We start from the raw sequence: 23,801 nt of genomic DNA, 5'->3' as shown, positions 1-23,801 counted from the left end.
AGTGATGGCTGGTGGGTGGATATGTGGCTGTTTGTTCTTTTAAAAATAACTATTAACTGAACTGAACCTTAACCCTCCCTTCCAAGAGACGGATTTGTAGGATAATGCAGCCACTTTTGAGAATCTGAGTCCCTTGAATGATAGTTAAGATATTTTAGCTTTAGTTCATATCCATTCTCTTTCTAGAGAGGAAAAAGACAGTGGTCTTATAAAATACGTTCTTCTCACTCTTTTTCTAATTGCTGTTCATTCATTCATCCAGCTTTTTTTTTTCCTTGAGCACCCACTGCCTCAGACCTACCACTGGGGCCGGGTGAGACACAGTTCCACACCCACGAACAGTCAGGCAGTCACAGTCCAGGTGGCCTCCCGCGCTGCCCAGGGCAGCCAGGCTCAGAGACCTCAGAACCGCAGGACCAGAGGAAGCCCACACGAAGTCAACCAAGCAGGCTCCTAAAGACATAGCTGGAGGACAGGAAGGGGAACGGGTGTTCCCAGCAGAGGGAGCAGAGTGCACAGACGACCGGTGGGAAGATAGAAAATGCTGCTGAGACGCTGGGATGCTGGGTGCCAACGACTCTCGCTGCTGTTACATAAGAAAAGGAGAGAACTTGGAAACCTTTCTATATCACGTGCAAAAGGAATGTGGCCAGAGGGTCAGCTCATTCCTGCCAGCCGCTCCCAAGAGTTATTGTCAGTACTCACTTCTTCATCCTGTGGAACCACAAAGACTGGTTACTGGAGGAGAAGTTTATAAAATTGTGTTCATATCTGAAAGACATTTGTTTGTAAGCTTTCTGCATCGTGTTGGAGAGGAAAAGGGCTTATCTGAGCAGAACCGAGTAACCTGTAAAGTATGTGAGTCTGGACTGGGTAGAAGCTTTGGAGATTTCTCTTCCGTGAAGAAAACTTTCTGTTGAGATTCTCAGAAACTGCCACCCTGAGGTTTCTCAGAACTAAAGCTCTGTAGCGTGGGACTCGACTCTGTGACACTTCTGATTCTATACCTACTATTTTGAGAATGTTCTTAGAAACTTCCAGAATCTCAGAATTCACTGGTAAAAACTGCCAGGTGATAAGATACTTTGTGGGTAGCAGCACTGTAGGACTTTTATCTGAAAGACAACTCAGAGAAATTTGTTAACATGGGCCTAGGTTTGAAGAAAGCAGCTGGAATGAAGGACCAGTGGCCGTGAGACAGATCCTGTGACTTTTTTCTTCCCAAAAGGAAGATATTTTAACACTTATCTTTAAAAATCGTGTAACCTCCTGTGTCCTTAGCGGCACCTCTGTGGTTGACAAAACGGGCAAAAGTGCTGTGTGTCTCTTGAATTTAAGAGATGGAACTGTGACCAATCCTTTTGTGTCTGCCAGATGGGTCACCATCAAGTTGAGCCAGTAGGTCTCATGGGATACAATTAGGAGAGCAGCTTTATTTTTATCTGCATCTATTCCTGTAAACTCGCTCAGTGAGAGTGGTTGTTTCTCTGCTCCCAGATGAAAACATAGGTGTTGGGGCTGGAACATTTCATTAAGGCCGGTCCCGCATGGTGGGGAACACCTCCCGTTTCCTCTTCTCTTTTCTGCTGTTTCTCCTCTCCTGACCTTGCTAATGGAGGTTTCTGCACTCTCCCCCATGGCGCAGTAGAGATGGAGAAGAAGTGAGTAGGATCTAAAAGCTGGGATATGGTTTTGGGCAAATGTCTCAAACTTGCCCTGTTTTTGATGGCTGCCTTTTGGAGTTATTCTGCTGCGAGCAGAGCCCTCCCTGGCCTGCCTGCTCCCTCCTCTGCGTATAACTGACTGCCTCCCTGCTTTTGTTTCTTGGTGGGAGGTGTCCTTTGGCCTTGTGAACAGATTCCTTCTGATCACATCACTACTACTACACCCTCAAACTGATGCTCCTTCCGCAGACACCACAATTTGTCCCTGGGGTTCCTCGGCAGTGGCGATGGTTGTTTTTAATCACTAGTTTCTTCAGTGTTCCCAGCTGCGCAGTGCACATTTGGGCTCCTCAGGTGATCCTATGAGATTCTGAGTCAGTGGATTATATTGGACTGGGAAAAAGGATCCGTCCCTCCTCTCCTTCCAATGGGCTATAGGAATCAGCATGGCTGTCTCCAAAGAAAGAAATCTCCTTCAGTTACTTTTTCTCTGTCTCTCTCTGTCTTCCTTTTCCCCCTTTCTCTGTCTCTCTCTTGTCTCTGTCTTTTCCTCCTTCTGTCTCTCTCTCCCTTTCCCTCTCCCTCTCCCTCTCCGAGGTAAAATTCACATAGCATAAAACTAACCCTTTAAATGGATTGTTTGTTTATGCTTAGCTTTTGAGACAGACTCTTAGTATGTAGTTCAGGCTGGCCTTGAACTCACTATGTAGCCCAGGCTGATCTCAAACTCACAATGATCCTCCTGCCTCAGCCTCCCAAGGGCTAGGATTATGGGTGTGCACCACCACACCTGGCTAAACTGAGTATTTATACAATGCTGTTTTAGTCTCTACTCGCTTAGCACTTTTGTGTGTGTGTGTGTGTGTGTGTGTGTGTGTGTGTGTGTGTGTGTACTGGGGATTAAACTTGGACCTTGTGCAGTTGGTGGAAACACTGAGCTAAATCCCTGGCCCTCACTTAGCACTTTTATTCTTTCCTCTGGGCAAGCGTTGCAAAGTTAACATATGGAGTTATTTGATATTTCCTGCTCAATTCTTCATGTGGCCTTGCCCCTTGCATTTGGAGTTTCACAGTAATTGTGCCTGTTGCCTCGGTGGAAATGTCTGCTCTAACTTCTTTTTTACATGGGCTCTATGCCCAGACCCATAGCAGTCCTTCGAGATGGGCATTGTTAGCCCTGGTCTAAAGGTAAAGGAACTCAGATAGGAGATGTGGCTCACTGATGCCCTGGTGGCTCGGCATTGAGCCCTTTTAGATCCTTCCAGCAGCAGCTTCAATGTCGTGTGCCTTGAGACGTGAGTGGGTGGCCCTGCTGGGCCCTGGGCCCGACCTGCCTCTGTCCTCAGTCATGCAGCAGCCTCTGGCCGCCTCAAGCACCCTGAGGACCAGGCCTCAGGACCAGTAACAAAAGGTCGTTAAAGCAAAGCAAGATGCTCTTCTGTGACAGGAGCAGGCAGGAGGGCCTGCCCCACCCAGTGAACCTTTCCAGCTGCAAGAAAGACTTCTGCCAGCAGATGGCGCCCTACAGGCCTAGAGAGCTGAAGCCCTGGGCATCAGTCGGTGAGGGCGCAGGAGGCCCAGAACCAGGGCTCCCTGAGGGAGGTGCAAGCGTGTAAAGTGGCACGTGTGGGAAGCTCTTCAGTCCTTGAGACACCCAGCTGGCCAGCCGTGTCACTTCCATCCTATCCCAAATTGCCGGACTCTTGTGGGCTCTGAGGGGCTCTGACAGAGGTGAGGTCCGTGTTACAGCACGCATCTGCCTCAGACTCTGAAGGTGGCTGCAGACAAAGGCCAGAGGCCTAGTAAACAGCCTGGCACTTGGGAATGCCAGTGTGTTCTCAAGGAGCGATCCTCGGGCTCCCAACTAATTCCCCTTCTTCTGTTTTCAGGGAACCCCAAAGGTGCGATGCTCACCCATGGGAACGTGGTGGCTGATTTCTCAGGCTTTCTGAAAGTGACAGAGGTGAATAAAGTCAACTTACTATACAGTAATATGTTTTTGAGGACAGCTTCAAGCCTCAGAGGGCTTCATTTTTAATTTTTTTTTCCTGATAAAATATGCCATTCGTGGGCAGGAATTTCTATTCTCGATAGACCAATCCCATTTTTACAGCTGCTTGTAACTCCAAACACTGAAATAATCCATAAGCAACAAACATTCAGTTGATTTCTAAGAATGCTAAGATTCCAGGAAAAAAAAGCATGTAAACCTTTTTTTTTTTTCGTTTTCAACTTCAGAAATTGAGATACTCTTGCTTGTATGTATGTGTACCTTTATTTAGAAAGTTATCCTTAATAACTTGTTCTTCAAGTAGGTCAGGGTTTAATTCAGTCATTTTGTGTTTAAGGACTACTAGAGTCTGAGAAACCACGGCAACTGCTAATTTATAAGGCTGTACTTAAAGGTAACTCTAAAATCAAAAAAAAGCTTGATATCTTGGCCTGACAAAAGAATGTTAGTGTCTTATAACCGGCTAAGAAAGGAGGACCTCTCCCTTGCGTGGTGAGTATGTTCTGCAGTTTCCTTCAGGAGAAAGGAATGTACCTTTCGTAGCAGTTAGGCTTTTTGTGGAGAATCTCTCTCCACATGCATGCTAGATGAAATTGTGGAGCATCTGCCCCCCAAACCCTGTCACACTTTGGCAGAAAACTCTGAGGGTGGTTGGTGGCTGAGCCCGGATTAGGGGCCATGACCATTCCCCAGGGTTTGTCCAGACTGGCCGATGAGGCAGGCAGGAGAGCAAAGGCCTCTGTGATAAAGGCTGAGACCAGGGAGCCTTGGGAAGGGGCGCTTCCTCGTGCAGCCCCACCTGGCCAGAGCAGCACCTGTGCCTGAGTGTCTGAGGGGCTGGGGCCCCTCTGTTTGCCCCAAAGGCCCAGTTCCAGGCTGTGGACTGTTGAGAGCGGCTTCAGCCACCTTTCTAGACTTGGCCTTGTCTCCTCCTCTGTTCCAGGCTCGTACCCCTGCCTCAGCTGGCACAGGCCTGGGGCTCTCTGGGCTCCCTTCTCTAAGGAGGACCAGAAAATGCTGACAGGCCAAGGCCCTCTCTCTCGGGAGGCCTAGGGAGGCTGGGGAGCAGGGTCTGGGGCAGATCCTACAGTTGGGGGCGGAAGGGAGGAGACCAGGCTGCACTGACTGACTGCAGACGAGGCGTAGGCCCTCCCTCAGGGAGACTTCTGGGAGCCTGACTCTGCCAGTTTATGTGTGCTTCATTGGGCTCTTTGCTTCTGCAGATAACCTAGACCCGCTGGCGCTGCGACCTAACACTGCGCTTCCTATGCTGCCCTGTCTCTCCTTTCTCCTCTCTGCGCCTTCCCCCCTCCCTCGTTTTTTTCTCTCACTCTGTCATCTCACCTCTTTTTCGGTCCTCATCTGTCCCATGCCCTTTGGCCCTCTTCCTGTTCGCCCCTCCAGGACCATTTTCTCTTTATTGTTTGATGACTCTCTTGTTGTCTTCCTGTCAGTGTTTCTTTCCTTTCTGTCTCCCATGCCCGTCACCTGCAGAAAGTGATCTTTCCGAGACAGGACGATGTGCTCATCTCCTTCCTGCCTCTGGCTCACATGTTTGAGAGAGTGATCCAGGTAAGACGCCCGCCTGACTGACTGGGACTTGCCTGGGCTCCTTCTGTTTTCTTGCAGAGTCAGTGGGCTCCCACTTGTGCGGATGTGCACTTTTCCTATTTGCCTTTAGCACACATGTTTGAGCGAATGGTGCAGGTAAGGCCCTGGCATCAGGGAGGCACAATCTGTGCCTAGAACCCATGACCCTAGCAGGGTGTCACCTGTCACGGGTAGTACGGAGTAGGACCAAAACGCCCTATCCTTGGAAGGCACCACAGGGGCTGGAGGGGCCCGAGCACCTGGGACAGGCACCTGCCCCTCGGGAAGCGTTGCTCCAGGAAGGCCCTAGAGCCGGCCCTGTCCCGCCCTTGGACACACACGGGCGGCATCTGCTCTGAGAGCATTGCGGCTCTACAGTGCTGCACTACTATGCAGCTCCACGCGTGTTCCAGCCCACATGCCTGTTCCACAATTCTCAGAAGTCCAGACTCCTAAAAGAGCACAAGAGTAAAGTCTAGAACCAGACTGTGGCTGTTCGGCTGAAGATGGAGACTGCTGTCAGAGCTCCCTGAGACAGGGCTTGTAGGGCTATGAGGACAGTGGAGGGAGAATCTCTGTGTGATTGTGGGAACCAAGCACTCGTGTAGGTCACTCCGGGGAGCTGCCTGCCAATGAACTGGGAAAGATGTCTTTTAAGCCGCCCCCTTCTGCCTGAGGGGCACGCTTCCCTGGGTTGCAGTGCTCTGCTGTCAGCCTTGTTTTGTGAGCCTGGACAAGTCACTTCTTTCTCCGAGCTTTGCTTTCCTCGCCTGTGAAGTGGCGATTAGGAAGACTCCCTCTTTCGTAGGGTTGTGTGAGCGCTGAGTAAAAAAGCACATAGAGCCCCTGGTGGGCTCCCAGTCCCGTTAGCACCCAGCCAGGCTGCTCCTTGGCCTCCTACCAAACAGCACCCACAGACAACTGTCGCAGCAGCTGCTGTACCCATGGGATGGCACATCCTTCCACAACTGCAGAGATGTCCCTGGACGATCCAGATTCTCTGGGACCTGGAGCAGACCCAATTATAGGGTACAACACAAATCAGAGACCTGAGCTCCTAGGGAGGCCCATCTCCAGGGTTTGGAAGTTGGTGCGAGGGGGCAGGCACATCGAGAATGGGTACTTTAGGCTCTCCCAGTAGCTCAGCACTGTGCTGCTGCCGCTTCTCGCTGTGCCCGAGTGGGACTTGGTGTGAAGGCGGGGGGTGGGGACTTCACCCCGATAGCATTCTTCAGAGTCTCATGACCGCAGCCGGAGCTGGGCTGGGCTGTGGGTGCCCTCCACAGAGAACAGAGCTTTGGACAGCTGAACTGCAGCCAGGAGTGACCACCTTAAGGGCTTCCTCTCTTCCTTCCAGTCTGTTGTCTACTGCCACGGAGGACGCGTTGGCTTCTTCCAAGGAGACATCCGCCTCCTCTCGGATGACATGAAGGCTCTGCGCCCTACCATCTTCCCTGTGGTCCCACGACTGCTGAACCGGATGTATGACAAGGTGAGCCCTACAGGAGTCTGCAGCCAGGCTGCATATGTGGAGCACAGGGCAGCTTTCCACACTTCCATGCTGAAAGTTGCCTCCTCTTTTAGATTCCCTCTCTCTTACTCTTACTTCTGTTTTCTTCCTCTTTTCCAAACCCTGTTCGGAGAGAACTTTTTCAGGAACATTTGTACAATGTACCTAGAACTTGGTAGTGTTAACCTTCAGTTTGACGTTACACATCGGTGACCTCCTGAATGCATATCTTTTCTGCTTGCTAGTCAAGGCCTTTGACTTGGGGACATTTCTAGAGGTTAAGATGTACAGGTCCTGACAGCTTTTTCTGCCTTGTGTTCCTCAGATCTTCAGTCAGGCAGACACTCCGCTAAAGCGTTGGCTCCTGGAGTTTGCGGCAAAACGCAAGCAAGCTGAGGTCCACAGTGGAATCATTAGGAATAATAGTATCTGGGATGAACTCTTCTTTAATAAGATTCAGGTAAGGAAAGTAATGAGTGGTTATTAAATGACACCTGTGACCAGCGGGTGACCTTATAGGGGAGCTAAAGTTTATTCCGGTGGCCTGGAACCTTGTGAATTAATAGCTCTTATGTTCTTGAAATCAAACCTTAAGGTACCATAGAATCTTGAAGGGGTCATTTTTTTTTTTTCAATTTTGTGGAGATATGTTCTACTCGCCGGAAGGCAACCAGCATGAAGGGCCCCCGGAAAACAGACCCCTGACCTCCACAGGCATCAGAGTAGCTTTGTTCTTGGGTGTCCAGGTGTTTTGGTCCACGTAGTTGCCTCTGGGCCTGAGCATTCTCTTTCCCTTCCCTGCAACCCTGGCCCCAGTGACTTCCCAGCAGCCCCAGGTTGTAGCCGACTGGCTGGGACCCTTTTCCTCTCACTTCCTGTCCGTCCAGCCCCTCCCAAGCAGGCCAAGTCAGAATTACTCACTTCTATATCTCCACCAAAGTCTCCAGGCTCTGCATTACCCAAGGAATCTGTAGTTAATTAGTAGCATCACACATTTTTCTTGCTACTGTATTTTTAGCTCTAAAAATTAATATTTAAACTCTTAGCTCAACTTACGGAAGCAAAGTGTTTCAAGTATCCTTTGTCCTCTGCAGTACGTAGTGAATACAGCATGGTATTGATTTAGACAGGAAACAAAGGCAGTGCCATTCAAAGGGAAGTTGGAAGAAAGTGTCCTCAGTAATTGTTTTGGACGCTTGTGAATGATGAGTGACAGGGCAGCAGTATATTCTAAGAAAGGAGAACCCGTATTATAGAGTGCTGTGTGGGCTAATGCTACGGTCCTATCTCAGAAGGCGTAAAGGAGCTGGTTATATTGTGGGCAAATGGCAGAGCTCATCAGGCTTAGCAGTCAGAGGGGGAAAGGACTTCCCAGCTCATGGCTGTCTCTCTCGGATCTGAGCCTGAGCAACCCGGTCAGGTCCGGTTATGGAACTGGACCGAGAGTGAGGCTGAGATGGGCCAGACACCACCTTGGTCACCGCGGACATTCTCCTGTCTTCTCCCAGGCCAGTCTTGGTGGGCGTGTGCGAATGATTGTTACTGGAGCGGCCCCTGCCTCGCCAACAGTCCTGGGATTCCTCCGGGCAGCTCTGGGGTGCCAGGTATTGTCATGTGTGACCTGTTCTGGGGACAGCGGGGCCTGTGTCAAGCCCTCCACTGTCATACCCTCCACTGTGTAGAGAAAAATCCCAGGGGCACGATTTTTGTGGGATGAAAGGTCCTGCTTCCAAGGATTAAAAAAAAAAAAAAGGTTCTGGAGCCCCTGAAAGCCGGGATGGCCTTGCTGCCTCCTGGAAAGCCTGTGTGTGGCCAGGCATGGTAGTGCAAACTGACAGTCTCTGCACTCTGGGAGACTGAGGCAAGCCCGAGTTTGGGAGGGGAATGAGAAGTAGAAAACATCAAGATGCGATAGGTACATGGCCATGGTAAATGTATTTATTATGTATGTCAGATGTACACTAGTAAAAAAGAGAAGAAAAAAGAAAAGAGCTCGAGCCCAGTCATATGTAGTGGCTCTGTCCCGAAATAATCAAAACAGATCTGGGGATGTAGCTCAGCATGGAGGCCCTGGGTTTATTCTCAGCGCCAGACACACACACAAAGCCTATGTGTGTGCACTCTGGAAAATTCTTTTTTGCCTGGGCCCTTGGAAGTTTATAACAAAGGGGAAAGGGATTAGGTAAACTGCCTAGAAATCATCAATGTGCTGGAGAATCCATACCACCCCTGTACATTCTCCAGCTTACAAAATGTCTCCCAACTTAGAACCAGGAACACAAGGTAGAGCGTGAAATCCCATTGGATTGTTTCAAGTAAAGTAAACAGTTCTGTGGCACAATTGTGTATGCTTGAATTTTTATGATTTAGAATCCATGAACTTCTTACACTATCCTCTTATTCCACATTGCCATGGCCTGACCAATTCTAAAGGTTGACTGTCCTAAATTCATGGCAAACAGGAGGGGCTCTGGAGGGGAGTATATTATAAAGACAAAATTAAGCATGGAGTAAATTTTAAACTGCTTATTATTAATACGTATTATTCAAATGAAAAAGAAAGTCAGTGACTGAACACAAGTCAGAAATCTTTATCCCAAAGAACATAACCTTATCTACTAAGTGTCTAGGTGAAAATACCACCTCCTACCCAGCAAACAGGGCTGTGCTGTCTGTGCTCAGCTTCACCTGGAGCTCCCTACCTCCACCCTCCCATGGCCTCAGCAGGGAGCAGCCAGAGTCAGCGGGCGGGTGTGTGCCAACAGTGTGGTTTCCATGTTTTGCTTGAAGGTTTATGAAGGTTATGGCCAAACTGAGTGTACAGCCGGATGCACCTTCACTACCCCTGGAGACTGGACATCAGGTAGGATGGACTAGAGATGTGGGAATGACACAGAGCTACTCTGAGTCAAAACAGCAAGCTCTAAGAGTCCCGCCTAGAAAGTGAATTTTCATGAGCTTTTTGGGGGGAAAAAAGCAAAAGAAATAGCGGAAAAGTACATTAGTAGTGGTTATGTCTGGGTTGTGATAGTATGGATCTGCTGTTTTGGTATAAATTTTTGTATTTTCCTATTTTTCTTTATAGACAAATAGAAGTTACACACATACAATCACAAGATACAAAATGCTCAGCATATGAACACTGGATTTTATAGGCTGTAGATACCATCCTATTGGAGGTCTCTGCAGTAGGTTACAGTCTGTTGCCCAATGTACAATATTCTTTCAATTTAGTATCCACTAAAGGGCTGAAGAAAGACTCAAAGGCAGAATTAAAGTAGGGAGCCAGGACGGCCAGTGCTTAGCAACCAGCAAAGGCCCTGGTTAGTCAAAGCCACTGATTTTTTGTTTTTTGTTGTTTTGTTTGGGGGTGGGTTTTTTTGTTTGTTTCTTTGTTTTTGTTTTGTACTGGGGATCAAACCTGGGACCTTGTGCTTACAAGGCAGACAGCAGAACCACTGAGCTAAATCCCTGGCCCTCCAAGCCCCTGATTTTTATTGGTAATCAGGTCGGGTTAAAGGGGAAAGTGTGTGAGGATGTGCAGTTGTGCAGCTGCTATGGATACTAATTCAGGCAAGGCAGGTGAAGGAAAAGACAAAAGCATTCTTGAGTTAGGAACAGAATGGACAAAATATAGGGGTGTCATTAGAACCTTGTCCTGCTACGTAAGAAGGTTTTGGTCGTGGGAATGGAATTTGGGTGTGAGTTACTCTGACCTCGGCTACTGTGTTATCTCGTATTGGCCCTGCAGCCTCACAGGCCATTTTTCTGGTCTCTTCTGTGGCCGTTGGTGGGAAGGTCCTGGCACCCTACGCGTGACTGCAGTCCCTGTGAGGTGCTTCTGAGTCACGTGAACTTCATTCAGACTCGCTTCTTAAAATGAGCCAATTGCAGGCTTAAATCGTTTCAGCCTGCTCTGGGCGTAATCAATAGGATGGTCCCCTATACCACCCAACCTTGCTCAGACTTGTTTTAGAACTGTTTTTTAGAATCTAAGCAAATTGAATTGGATATGACTTGTAAAGGAGGAACAAGTTCATAGCAACCAAAAACTGCCTCTTAAAGGGACATTTCGAGTGCCCTTTGGGAGCTGTGGCTTCTGTGATATTAATATGTAGAAGGCAGTGGCAACTTCAGAAAGGAGCTTCTCCCTGCCACATGATTGTCCTCAGGGGATCCGTCCTTCAGGTCGGGAAGTAGGACTGGAGTGAGTAGCCCATGGATTGCCCATCATCACATCTAGTCCAGATTCTGGGAGCATCTGAAAGATACTCAGCGCAAGAATCCTTCAGGGTACCACCCTCCTTTGTGAGCCTGGGACCGCTCTTTGTGCTTAGGTTTGCTCAGCTTACAGCTGAAAAATTTGACCTGATGGGCACACACACAACAATATGCTCATAAGTGCGATACAATTTTCAGATGCCTAGACTTAGTAGAAACGTGATATGTGGATACTAAATTGAAAGAATATTTGGCCAAGTCAGGTATGGCAGCTTTTTAATATACATTTTCTCTCTCTCTAAACTCCATGTGGATAAAGGCTGCTTCGTATATACACCCTCTGATCACTTTCCCACTAGCAGATCTCCTTCAAGAGCCATCTTGGAAGGTCCTGGCTCACTAATTTTTATTTTTTCTTATTGCTACCAGCATATTGACCAACTGTTCAGTGTATCTGCTTCCTTTTGGTCCTTTCCTTATCCTTTTTTTTCAGCTTTAATTGAGCTTATTGGTACTATTTTAGGGATACAGTACAGTTACATTCATTGTTGGGGTCTTATACCTCTATATGACAGGTCTTGGCTCTGATTTTTTCCCCTTACCCCTGCCCTCCCTTCACCCCCTCCTCCCCTCCCCATCTACAACCATTTTATTTCCATCTTTTCATTATCTCACATTTTTTTCTTTTCCCTTTTTACCCTTCCCCTACCCATCCCACCTTCCCTACACCTTTAGCTCCTTTCTTCCCATTTCTCAATGTCAGTAATCATTTTAGGATCTTCTGTATTATTGCAGATTATTCACACCAGAGAAACTATTTGGTATTTACACATGTGTGCCTTATTTATTTCACTTAGGAGTATATCTTCAATATGTATCCATTTTCCTATGAATGAGTCTATTTTCTCATTCTTTATGGCTGAATAATATTCCATTTTATAGAAAAACTACATCTTCTTTATCCATTTTCCAACGGATGGGCAAATGGGCTGTTTCCAAGTTTTAGCTATTACAAACTGTGCCGCTATAAACATGGGTGCACATACTTCTCTGTGATATGATTCTTTTAGTTCTTTTGGAAAGATACCCAGCAGAGGGATGGTTGGGTCAAATGGAACCTCCAGTCCAAGCTCTTCGAGGTGTCTCCATATTGATTTCCATAGCGGTTGCACCAGTCTGCACTCCCACCAACAATGGAGAAGGGTTCCTTTCTCCCCACAACCCCGCCAACATTTGTTATTGATTGATTTCTTGATAGCAGCCATTCTTTGTGGGGTGAGGTGGAATCTCAGTGTTGTTTTCATCTGCATTTCTCGACTGATCAGTGATGTGGAACATTTTTTCATATACTTCTTTATCTGAGAAATGCCTGTTCATTTCGGATGCCCATTTTTGAATCGGGTTTCTTATCCTTTTTTTAATGTCATCCTCTACATTTTCCTGCTTAAACTATTTAATTTTTAACAGAAACCACAGTGTTACATAGCCTTTTTTGTCATATACAATACCTAGCTCATTTTTCTTTCAGGACCTTGGCCAGCACCTGGCTAAAACTCTTCAGCCTACCAGTGAATTAGCTAACAGTCCCAAGGACTAGAGAATGACTTAGATATAATATTGGGTTTTGTTTTGTTTTGTTTTGTTTGAGACAGAGTCTCACTACACAGTTGAGACTGACCTGGAATTCACTACGTAGGCCAGGCTGGTCTCTAACTCACAGCGATCCTCCTGCCTCAGCCTCCCGAGTGCTGGGATTACAGGCATGTACCACCACGCCTGCCTTGAAGTCTTATTTTTGGGCGGCAAGTAAATTCAACTTGGTTTTCTATTTCTTTGTTTCTCAAAGTATAGTGTGTAGACCAGTGGTATCAGCATCAGCATGGGGCCTATAAGAAATGTAAAAGCTCCTGCCTCATCCTAGATCTACTGAATCAGTAGCCATGATTCAACATGATGTCTAGGTCATTCTGATTCACATTAGTCAATAGTCCATTGATGAGAGGAAACCAAACTGTAATCTGACAATGGGGAAGATGTTTCCCTGTGGGCGCCGTGGTAAAACTGACCACATGGTTGGTATGGGTGTAAGGCTTCCGTCTCACCCAGGGCCTCTGTGCGCTTTGATGCAGGGCCAGGTGTGCCTGACTCGCTCATTTACAATCAAATGTAAGCAAAGGTGAGGCAGAGGTCGGCCTTTGCTTTCTCCAGAAATGTGTTTTATCACTGGTGCTTGCCTGGGACAAATGCCTGTCTTGAGGTATGTTGTTGTCCACCTGTACCTCCCCATTTTACTCGCTTAGGGGCTTTACAGGGTGTCAGGCATCTGCGGTACTGAAACTAATCTGAACACTCAATAATGCCATCTCGCTGTGGTGTCCTAGGTCATGTAGGAGCACCTCTGCCCTGCAACCATATCAAGCTTGTCGACGTGGAGGAACTAAACTATTGGACCCACAAAGGAGAGGGCGAGGTAAACCTAAAGATTTTGCTATTTGTGTCTGTGGATGCTACACATAGTGAGTAAAAACAAAGCAACAAAATCATGGGAGGTATTTTTATTTTCACCTTTCATATAAAATCATTAAAATGACTGATTAATTTGATTAAGCCAACACCGAATGCTAAATTAAGACTTTAAATTTCTAAACTGTAAAAAAAAAAAACTCCATGTGTTTTCCTGACCATAGCGTGCCCTACCGCTGTATCATCTGCCCCGGAGAAATGTGGCCACCTACAGAGAGGCCAGATGGGGTGGGCTGAGCTGGCCTGTGCTTGCTCCTTCCTCCACTGTGGGTGAGCAAGCTGACTGCCCAGTACTGCAGCAGGGGACGCAAGCTTCTCTGTAGAGTCAGCCAGCCACCCGTGTCTGTGATGAGACCCTATCAAGTGTCACAGAGCACCATGTGGCCAAGGACAGAGCCCTCCTGAGGAAGAAGAGAGGGCATAGGAAGCATTTTGGCCCGGGCGAGGAGGAGACTGCTTGAGAGAAGGGAGGAGACAGTTGGGAAGGCAGATATGGCTGGAAGCTGTTCCTTGTCCTCTCGTTTCCTTTGCCACAATATCCACGGCGGCTCTCCAGATGGCAGTGTCCCTTCACCTCTGTGCGCCCGGTGACAGCCTCCCATCCCTGCCTTGCTTGCACTGTGACTGAGAGAAGCCGTGGTGTTTGTTCCCACAGATATGTGTGAGAGGACCAAATGTGTTCAAAGGCTACTTAAAAGACCAGGAGAGGACGAAAGAGGCCCTGGACAGTGATGGCTGGCTTCATACCGGAGACATTGGGAAGTGGCTGCCGGTATGTTCGTTTGGAATCACGGAGCGCCACGTATTTTGGTGACGCCAGCATATGTGATCGAAGCAGGAGTCTGTTCCATATCTTGCCTGACAGTTATTCGTTCAAGAGGCCTCTGGGTATCATCAGGAGGTTCATGCTTACCTGGCCCCCACAGCATCCTCTTCTCTCTCCACCTGATGAAGGTGATAAAAACCCGTGTGGGAAGATCTACCTGGTGTGTCCGTGCTCTGTTGCTATGGCCAAATACCTGAAAATTTCAGTTTAAAGGAAGATTGTTTATTTCAGCTCACATTTCAGAGGCCTCAGTCCGTGCTCAGCTGGCTCCATTGTTTCTGGACCTGTGGAGAGGCCAGAATATCATGGTGGCAGGGTGTGGTGGAGGAAAGTTGCTCACCTCGTGGAAGCCCAGAAACAGAGGGAAAGAGGGAGAGAAAGAGCCTCTGTTGGCCTGCTCCATCCTCCTCCTGCTTTTGCTTCATCTGGACAACCCTGTTTGTTCGATGGTACCACTCACATTCCGTTGGGGTCTCTCCCACATGCCAGGCATCTCTGGAAACACCAAGAAGTACTTTACTGATTAATTTCCCAGCTATTTTCTCAGTCCAATCAGGTTGACAGTCAAGATTAGCTGTTATAGCTGGGCTCATGGAAATCAACCCCCTTTTCTTAATAGTTTCCAGAAGGTGCTCTGGTACAATGTAGAGTCTGACAGTGAAGTAGAAGGAGGCATCTATCTCTGGGAGGTCTGGGAAGGGCATACATTCCGGGACCCAGCCAAGAGACGGCACTGTGCAGGTGCAAAGCTTGGAACTGGGTAGAAGGATGCCTCGGTCCATTTTGCTTACAGCCTTGAGCAAAGCCCATTCCTCTCTTGGGCCTCACACTGGTGTACCTATGGGAAACAGAACAAGCTGTCGCAGCATTTGGCTATGGCCCCTGACTTTTAGCTCAAATCAATTAGCCTCACTCTGATGCTTTTAAAGCAGGGCCTATCCAGTTGTCTACCTCTACAGCTATTTTTGTGAGAAAGACTATACCCGTATAGTATACGGCACTTAGTGCATTGCTGGTGCGTAAGAGATACTCACGTGAATGCTTTGGTCGGAAAAATGGGTCTGACACTGACCCCAAGAACCTTCGATTAGTGCAGCCCGACTAGGTAGCCTCTTGTATGTCTCCGGGAATTGCTGAGGTTCCGTTTGGACACTTTGAGGCTCCGAGTTCGTCAGGTACACGAGTACGGTGTTGAGCCCCAAGCCCGTGCCTGTGAGCTGGTGGGGCAGTTTGCCCCAGCGTGGATCTGTGTGCTCCCTTTGGGAAATGTCGTGCCTGTGGCAGACAAGGATACGCACCCTCAGCCAGGGATCCTGCTCAGGAAGAGACGTCTTTGGCAGGTCCCAGCCCAGCAGGGTCACCATGAGCCGGGGCTCACTGACCTGGGGAGAGGCAGAGGGAGGACAGGCACCCACTGGATGGTCATGTTCCAAGGGGCAAAGAGAGAGCGCGGACAATTGGGCCAGGTACTAGAGCGTGCTGAGTAGAGATATTAGGAGTATAAAGTGAGCCGTTCTAACTGTAGCCCATGAGAGGAGAGAAGAGAGGCTGGCGAGGGCAAAGGGTCCTGAAGACCTGCGGCAGACAGATTGTCCATCAGTAAAGAGGCCTGGCCTTCAGGGCCTGTCATTTGCATGAGGCCCTCCACTTCATTCTGTATTTTTTTCTTATAAAAGGCCCTCAAAATTATAAAAGCTTGAAGCCTCATAAAACTCTAGATCTTCCAGGCACAATAGCAGATGCTTGTCATCTCCGCTACTTAGGGGGCTGTGGCAGGAGGGTCTCAAGTTTGAGGCCAACCTCGGCAACTTAACAAGACCTTCTCTCAAAAGAAAAATTTTTTAAAAAGCGGGTAAGGAACCACAAGTTCAGGCCCAGTCTGGGCAACTTAGCAAGACCCTGCCTCAAAGTAAGAAGTAAAGAAGGGTTAAAGATGCATCATGTTTTTGTTTTATTCTATGTTTGTATAAATTCATCTGTTTTTGTACTAAGAACTCTCTCTTTTTTTTTTTTTTTTTTTTTTTTTTTTGGTACCAGGGTCAAACTTGGGACCTTGCACTTACGAGGCAGGCAGTGGAACCACTGAGCTAAATCCCCAGCCCTTAAGAACTAATGTTTAAATGTTGCTTGTTATGGTAGGACTTTTTGATGAAACTATACTTAGCATTTCCAAACTGTACATACTGTATGAAGCTTGTCTTCTGAAGGGGTTTCTTATTTCTATATGGAATTTCATAGTTTGTAGTGTCCTATAAATAAAGATTAAATTCCACCTTTAAAGAAAAAAGCCCAGAGTTCAATATCTAGTGCAGCATAAAAAACAGAGAAAAGACCTGGAGGTGTAGCCCAGTGGTAGGGCACCTAGATTTGCTGCTAGTGGTGAACTGGACAAAGACCATCTATCATGGAGGGCGTTGGGAGAAACAGGTGAAGTAACTCATCCCAAGAGCCTGGCGTGCTCAAACGCAGGCCCAGAATAGCAGGTACATAGCCTTGAGATCAGTTTTGAAAGTTATGATTTCCCTAAAACTTAAGGCTATACTTTAAGTATTGCTATAGTTGGTAACTAGAGAAGTTTCTCTGATCATCGTGTAGAGTACCAGAAACCACGAGGAGGAGGCGCAGTGTTCCTTCCTGAGCGGGAAGCCAGCTCTTGGTGTTGCTTTGCTGCAACTGCTACTAGCAGTTGATTATTCTTGTTCTTCCCCGGGGGTGGGGGGACACAGTCTGAGTGAAACAAACAAACAAACAAACTTGTGTTCAGCCTTTCCATTTATACTCATAAATGGGATTGAGCTTATAATTTTCCTTTTATATAGAACTCTACTATGGTTTTGGTGTCAACTTATGGGTGAGGTTTTGCTTTGTTTTAACCACGAGAAAGTATTGCTGGGCATGGTTACATACATCGGTGATCCCAGCACTCTGAGAGGCCAAGGCAGGAAAATCTCAAGTTCAGCCCAGCCTGAGCAACTTAGAGACTTAGCAAGACCCTAAAATAAGGCGCTCGGAATAAAAAATTAAAAAGGGATGGGGATGCAGCTCAATGCAAGGGTTCAGTCTCCAGTACCCCCACACACACGCAAAGTTTGAATGATGCATTCTTATAATTTAGGTAGAAATCATCTATAAAGATATTTGTGCCTTTAAAAATTACCATTATTTTATTGTATAAGATAACAGCAATGACAGTGGTGCCACTGCCTGCCACGCAAGCGCAAGGTCCTGAGTTTGATCCCTGGTATACCCTCCCTGCAAAAATATCAATGAAAAGACATAGTCTTCTAATGTAGAGAGACCTGGATTCAAATCCGGATTTCCCTACTTCTAGCTGTGAGGCTTTGGAGGCCTTAGCCAGCCCTTCCAGCCTCCTCCTCCTGTCAGTGACAATGCTGTCAGGTCACAGTGAAGACCAGAGCAGTGAGTGTAGGGCGAGTGCCTGACGTCCCTCGGCCCTGGGTTTTGAGCAGAACAAGGCCTGCTCCTTTCTTCCTGCTGGAGAGAGAGCTGTGGCTGGGGGAGCACAGGCAGAGGGCGACAGAGTTCTTTGGGCCTGGTCAGGCTGTGATTCAGCTGGGAGAAAGTGGACAAGAGAGGGCGGAGTGAGAGCGGGTGAGCCTGAGGCTAACACCTGGAGGCAGGCAGCGAGGGGCACCGGGTCTGGGTGACCACGGGCCTCGTGGGGCTGGAGGGTGGTGGGGAGCATTGTGCAGGGCGCGGTGGAGCCTCCGAGGGAGGCGAGCGAGGGCTTGGGGGACAGAGCGCTGAGACCGATGCGGGAGGTGACTGGCCATTCCCACACGGTGCCTGATCAGATGTGCGAAAGGCCACACTCCAGGGTCGGGCCAAAGGCACAGGCCCATCTCTCTGACTGCCTCAGAAGCTCGAAGGGTTAAGGGGCATCACGGAGGTGAGTAGGGGTCCTGGAGGCCCATGGCTTCACTGCCTCACTGCCTTGGGGGCAGGGGGGAGCCGCCTACTGCAGAAATGCTGGCAGGGCCGGGGCTCCTGGTGCCCTGTGGTCATCACCAGTGTGTCTGGGGCCTCTGCTCGGTCTGTGTCAGAGCGCGCAGAGGCTGCTCTTAGTGGTAGGGACAGTAGCAGGGGCAGGAGACCCCGATGAGGCTTCAAGAAGGAACCTGCAGAGGCCGACAGCCGGGGTGAGGGCCTGGGGAGAGGCAGGGCGTCGGGACTGCCGCTGCTGAGAGGAGGGGTCGGGGCCCAGCACAGCCTGGTTGTCATCGACCTGCAGTTCACTGTGGCTGCCCCGTCAGCGCCACAGCAGATGGAGGAGCAGCTGGGGCAGCGGCGGTGTTTGGGGTAGGGAAGGGCGGGGCCAGAGGGAGAAGCGAGGGACTCTGGCTTGTGACTGCCGTCCTCTGAGCGAGCTGTTTGTCCGACTCCGCAGGAGGGAACTCTGAAAATCATTGATCGGAAGAAGCACATATTTAAACTTGCTCAGGGAGAGTACGTCGCACCTGAGAAGATTGAGAACATCTACATCCGAAGCGAGCCAGTGGCGCAAATCTACGTGCATGGGGACAGCTTAAAGGTGAGGCTGCCGGCCAGCCTCCCACCGTCCCGCGGAGGAGGAGTCCAGTCAGACATTCCTCTGCTCTGAGCTACTGGGGTCTGGCCAATACCTTAAGTCGGGACAGAAAATTCCTTTCTAAGGATAAGTCTTTTTTTTTTTTTTTCCTAAAGGTCTTAATTACTTATAGTTTGGGCAAATAAGTGGCTTGAACTAGCAATAATAAACATTCTTAGCACGTTTAACTTACGTTTCACTTACTTTCAAAATGCCAAAGTAAGATGCTAGAGTAAATTTAAGGATTTCTACTGTTTTTATTTTTCAAATGTGCAAATAACCTTTGTAGATAAATTGATAGAGTATTACAGATGATGGTGTTGATGGTATAGCTTACTAGGATTAGATGTATGAGATGTATACATATTTTTCAGTCTATACTACATTTAGATTGAAGTTAAGAAGATCACAAATGTATATCAAAGTTATCAGATATACTCTATGCTACCATTGCATTTATATAATTAAATATGAAAGTATTTCTGAAGAAAATGCTGTAATTTCAGAAGGAGGTCTTCATGAATGAGGATTTATTCTTTTCACAATCCTTCCCCCACTACTGGGGATTTAACTCAGGACCTTGTGCTTGCCAGGCAGGCAAGGTGCCACTGAGCTACATCCCCGGCCCAAAAGAGGATTTATTAAGGGACAATTTCAAAATGGTGTCAAGATCCTGGGAAACATACTCAGTTCATAGAATTTGGATCATTTGATTAGCATCCTAAAGATAGCAGGTTTAAGATTGGCATAAGAATCAGAGGCACATATCAATCTAATTATGCTAATTTTTGAGTTGTTCTTAACCCCTGAAAGTTAGGGGGATATATCTGGAAATGAATAGTAAAGACAGTGTGATACATTGGCGGAAATGTTTCATAACATGAACACATGTTTCATAAGCATATACTTATTTTTAGAAAAGTCTGGAGTCTGAGAATACCAAGAGATTATTTTCAGTGCTCGACCACAAGCAAGCACTTTCCGAGCTTCTGTCCTGACTTGTCCTCTGGTGGTTTTGCAGGCCTATCTGGTGGGCATTGTAGTGCCTGACCCTGAAGTCATGCCCTCCTGGGCCCAGAAGAAAGGAATTGAGGGGCCGTATGCAGACGTATGTGCAAATAAGGTCAGCATCCTGGGGCTGTTTGCTAAGAGGTGGTTAAATGTTATGATCCCATGTAATGAGAGGACAGAAAAGCTGTTAGACCAGTGACATTTGAACACATAGGGAATTTCTGATACTACTTTATACATGATGGAAGTCCTAAACCAGAAATATGTCTTTAGTTGTTGAAGAAATTTATGATTCTTCTAGAAATTTGGTAAACGGTTGAAGTTTCGAGCCAGGAGGCACCGCAGAAAGTTTATCCAGCCCTGATGTCTTAAAGCCGCAGGAGGGCAGTGGGTGGAGGAGAGCTGCCCAGGGTCACATGGCTGCTCACAGCCGTCAGATGGGAGCAGGCCTCGCAGTCATGCTTCTTCCAAGTGGAAGGTAGATCTTGCGTCTACAGTGTCCAGAATTTACAGAGGTAGGAAGGGAGCTGAAACAGTAACCGTTCCTCCTGCTCAGAGCACCCCTTCGCCAGCCACTCGCCCGAGGATTGCTGTTCTCTGACAACAGCTTTAGACCCCACTCTCCCCCTGGACCCTGGGCTCATCTGGGGGTGGTAGGACTCACCAGCTGCTTTAAAGACTGAGGGGTCCCTTCAGCCTGTTTGCAGCTGCCCCTCTGGCCGCGAGGGGCCCTCACTTGCCTGATGAGGTGCTGATTGGCTTGCTGCCAGGAATCACCAGCCCCGAGAGGAAGGTTGGGGACACACACACACACACACACACACACACACACACACACACACGTCTCCATTTATGTGCACTCTGTTCAAAGTGTGCTGTTTCCACTACTTCCATTTTGAAGTGTGTTCTTGTCTTCTAATTTTACTTCTGTGGTTCCATTCAGGACCTGAAGAAAGCCATTTTAGAAGATTTGGTGAGGTTAGGAAAAGAAAGCGGACTTCATTCTTTTGAGCAGGTAACTACTATCTCCCCTATACCCGCTACAGCCCTTTAGTTAGGATGAAAATTAACTCATGGCGACCCTGGCCTAGATTCTTTACCCTTTCCGGTGTGGCCGGCCAGTGGGCTGTGGACTAATGGACCCCCGAAGGCCTGTCTCAGACGGACTGCTGCAGCCTGCCTCCTGAGTTAAAATAGGTCACTGGACAAGGGAGACTGCTTGTTGTCCTAATCCCAGAAGTTCGTAAGGTGAAACATTACCCTCGTTGTCACTATGAGATCCTGTGGAGCTGCTCTGTCTCCCAAGATGCCTGCAACAGTGAAGACTAGAGTCCTGTCTTATTTTTAATTTTATGAGAACTGTCTTCTGGCTGCATGGGCCATCGGAAAGGCTGGGTTCCTCCCTCAGTCGGGTGATCGATCTGTCAGCCCAGCATGGCTTCTGTAAGAGGTAGAAACAAAGAATGTACAAGGGAGAGGACAAGCCGTCCTCTGAGACAGTCTTTACGAGCCTGGGGTTCTTGCTGCAGCCGGATGTGTGACCATACTTGCTCCTGCTTATGTATTACACATACCCTCTTTATTTAAAAAGTCAGAGAACATTTCTCCAAGCAGAAAAACAGTAATACATTGATTTAAAACTTTTTTGTTCCGAAAAGCTTTTTTTTTTAAATAAAAATGAACACTTCATAAGAATTATTTTTCATAAAATTTTGTTTCCCCTAATATTGTGTGAGAGGTCTACAGGGCCTGTGGGAATTTCAAAATTTTGTGTATTGATGTAATCGTAGCCTAAGAATATTTAATTATTGATTTCAAATATGAAATTGTTGTGATTTTAAAAATTTGCTATTTAAAACCATTTCCATGAGTTGAGATTTTATTTATGTATTTATTTAGGGTTGTTTTTGAGACAGGGTCTCACTAGTTGAGACTGACCTGGAGCTCACTATGTAGTCCAAGCTGGTCTCGAACTCACAGCGATCCTCCTGCCTCAGTCTCCCAAGTGCTGGGATAACAGTAGTGCGCCACCATGCCCGGCCAAGATTTTTAATTTCTTAACTTCACACTGAGGAAATCTAAATATAGTTTTAGGGTCTAAGCATGTTACTTTTCTTTTGGAATAGATGTTTAATTAACGCAGTTTGAGAAATACAGCCTCACGGTCGTCTGAAAGTGTATTTTATATTTCAGGTCAATGGAAGCCTGCGTAAATCTTCACTTTAAAATATTATAACATTTAAGGCATTCAAACAAGTTGCATTTATCTTTCTGAGTGAAATGTCAGTTTTAGCCTAATAGTTATTTACATTTACAAGCTGGCTAAAACTGATTTCACTGTCCTTCCTTAATGGGGAGGGAGAATGCGACTAGGTCAGAGGTGACCGAGTAGAATAAGGCCACAGGTGAGTGATCCCTGGCCCAGCTAGTGTGGGCGGGTGTGGGGTGTGGCGTTTGGAAGGGCAGGCAGGCTGTGTGCAGACTGGGACCGGCCTTGCTGCCGTCCCGGCACATTCCTAAGGCCCGCGCGCCCTCTGCTGGTGATCTGCTGCGGGGCACGCCGAGAAGGGAATGTCCAGATTCCTCTTAATGGAAAAAAACACCAACTCTTAAGGTTGTGCTTAACAGGAACCTTCGATTAGGCTTTTAGTATGAACCATTACTTTTGTAGGTTATATGTTTTTGGCTCTCCACATGCCTTGAGCAGAGTTTCTGCTCTACTGATCTGTTCTCACTGTGATAACCTCAGATACTGGGAAGTCCTGTGGTATTCCGAGGTCTTTAGTTTTTATTGCCGTGGTTGTCGCCTCTTGATTTTCTGTCCTCATTCAGCTCTTTGTTGTTCTGAGGCGCCCTCCCCACCCGAGGCGGTGTCTGCCCTGGGCTAAACACGGGGCAGCAGACACCAGGCTTCATGCCTCAGTGGGGTGCGCTCACTGCGGTGAGCTGCGCTTAACAGAAATTGCTTCACTCGGTCCAGAATCCACCGTGGTCCTGTCTTTGTCCTTTCTCAGAAGAAGTGATCAGTTAAGGCTTCACTCCAACCATAAACACACAAATAAGAATTCCAGTGTTTAAATGATCTATTAAAAGCTTTAGCAATTCAGATTTTCTGTTCTGGGTTGATTCTCATTAAACTTTCAATTAGAAAAAAATTGATGTACTATAATAATAGTCTCTGGAAGCATACAATTCCTGAAATTAGACCAGCCGTTGTTAATTTATAGAGGAATTTGGAAGATATATGTTAATGAATAATTAGGAAGCCTATAAAATAATTATGTCAATCATTAATATAGGTAGGTGGCTAGGAAGTATTTGAATATACTTAGCTATGATTTAATAATTTTTTTGTATTTGGATGCCTTATCCATTTGCATTGGCAATACAAAATGAACTTTTATACTTTTGTACTTTGCCACTGCTAAAAACAAAAACAAAAAGGTGATCTTTCCATGATCATTTAATTTTTTTACTTTGTCCTAAATTGTTTACTATTTATTATCTAAGTGAGATAGCGTATTAAAGTATTTCATTAAGGAATACCTTTGAAAAACTTGTTTCATTAAAATATGAAAAATTCATGATTTTTTTGCATTGACATAAATGAGGTACTTTATTTTATTTCATACCTGTATTTAAATGTTTTAGTACCTACAAAAAACATTTTAAAGCCCTATACTATCTCTTTTCATTGAGAAGAGTAAAATTTATAAGAAAATACGCTAACATATCTTTCCTCCTTTCTTCAACAAAAACTACTAAATATTGCAAAGCTAGTTTCATGATGTATTGGGGACAAATGGAGGATGAGAATTCTCATACCCCACCTTTTTTTTTTTTTTTTTTTTTTTTTT

The 23,801-nt window shown here is 47.0% G+C and overlaps 1 protein-coding gene and 1 pseudogene across 14 annotated transcripts in view; both read left to right on the top strand.

The window, feature by feature from the left end:
- Positions 1-23,801, top strand: part of Acsl6 (acyl-CoA synthetase long chain family member 6) — a 54,333-nt gene that overhangs the window by 24,999 nt on the left and 5,533 nt on the right. For 7 of the 14 annotated variants that reach the window (XM_010639773.2, XM_010639778.3, XM_033761555.1 and 4 more), the window contains exons 10-21: positions 3,554-3,627; positions 5,305-5,382; positions 6,196-6,294; positions 6,623-6,757; positions 7,101-7,235; positions 8,284-8,379; positions 9,566-9,638; positions 13,378-13,466; positions 14,175-14,291; positions 18,754-18,897; positions 19,955-20,056; positions 20,888-20,959. In XM_010639773.2, coding sequence (XP_010638075.1) covers positions 3,554-3,627; positions 5,305-5,382; positions 6,196-6,294; positions 6,623-6,757; positions 7,101-7,235; positions 8,284-8,379; positions 9,566-9,638; positions 13,378-13,466; positions 14,175-14,291; positions 18,754-18,897; positions 19,955-20,056; positions 20,888-20,959 — 1,214 coding nt within the window. Of the gene's footprint in view, positions 1-3,553; positions 3,628-5,169; positions 5,248-5,304; positions 5,383-6,195; positions 6,295-6,622; positions 6,758-7,100; positions 7,236-8,283; positions 8,380-9,565; positions 9,639-13,377; positions 13,467-14,174; positions 14,292-18,753; positions 18,898-19,954; positions 20,057-20,887; positions 20,960-23,801 lie in introns of all 14 variants that reach the window. The other 7 variants (XM_010639781.2, XM_010639784.2, XM_010639780.2 and 4 more) reach the window with 5 other exon arrangements.
- LOC117285413 lies at positions 16,878-17,079 on the top strand (annotated as a pseudogene).

The sequence above is a fragment of the Fukomys damarensis genome, unplaced genomic scaffold (assembly GCF_012274545.1).
Source record: "Fukomys damarensis isolate Sample0158 unplaced genomic scaffold, DMR_v1.0_HiC HiC_scaffold_9, whole genome shotgun sequence".
Classification (NCBI taxonomy): Eukaryota; Metazoa; Chordata; class Mammalia; order Rodentia; family Bathyergidae; genus Fukomys; species Fukomys damarensis.
Note: the sequence above shows the minus strand (reverse complement) of the source record. Positions and strands in the feature narration are given on the sequence as shown.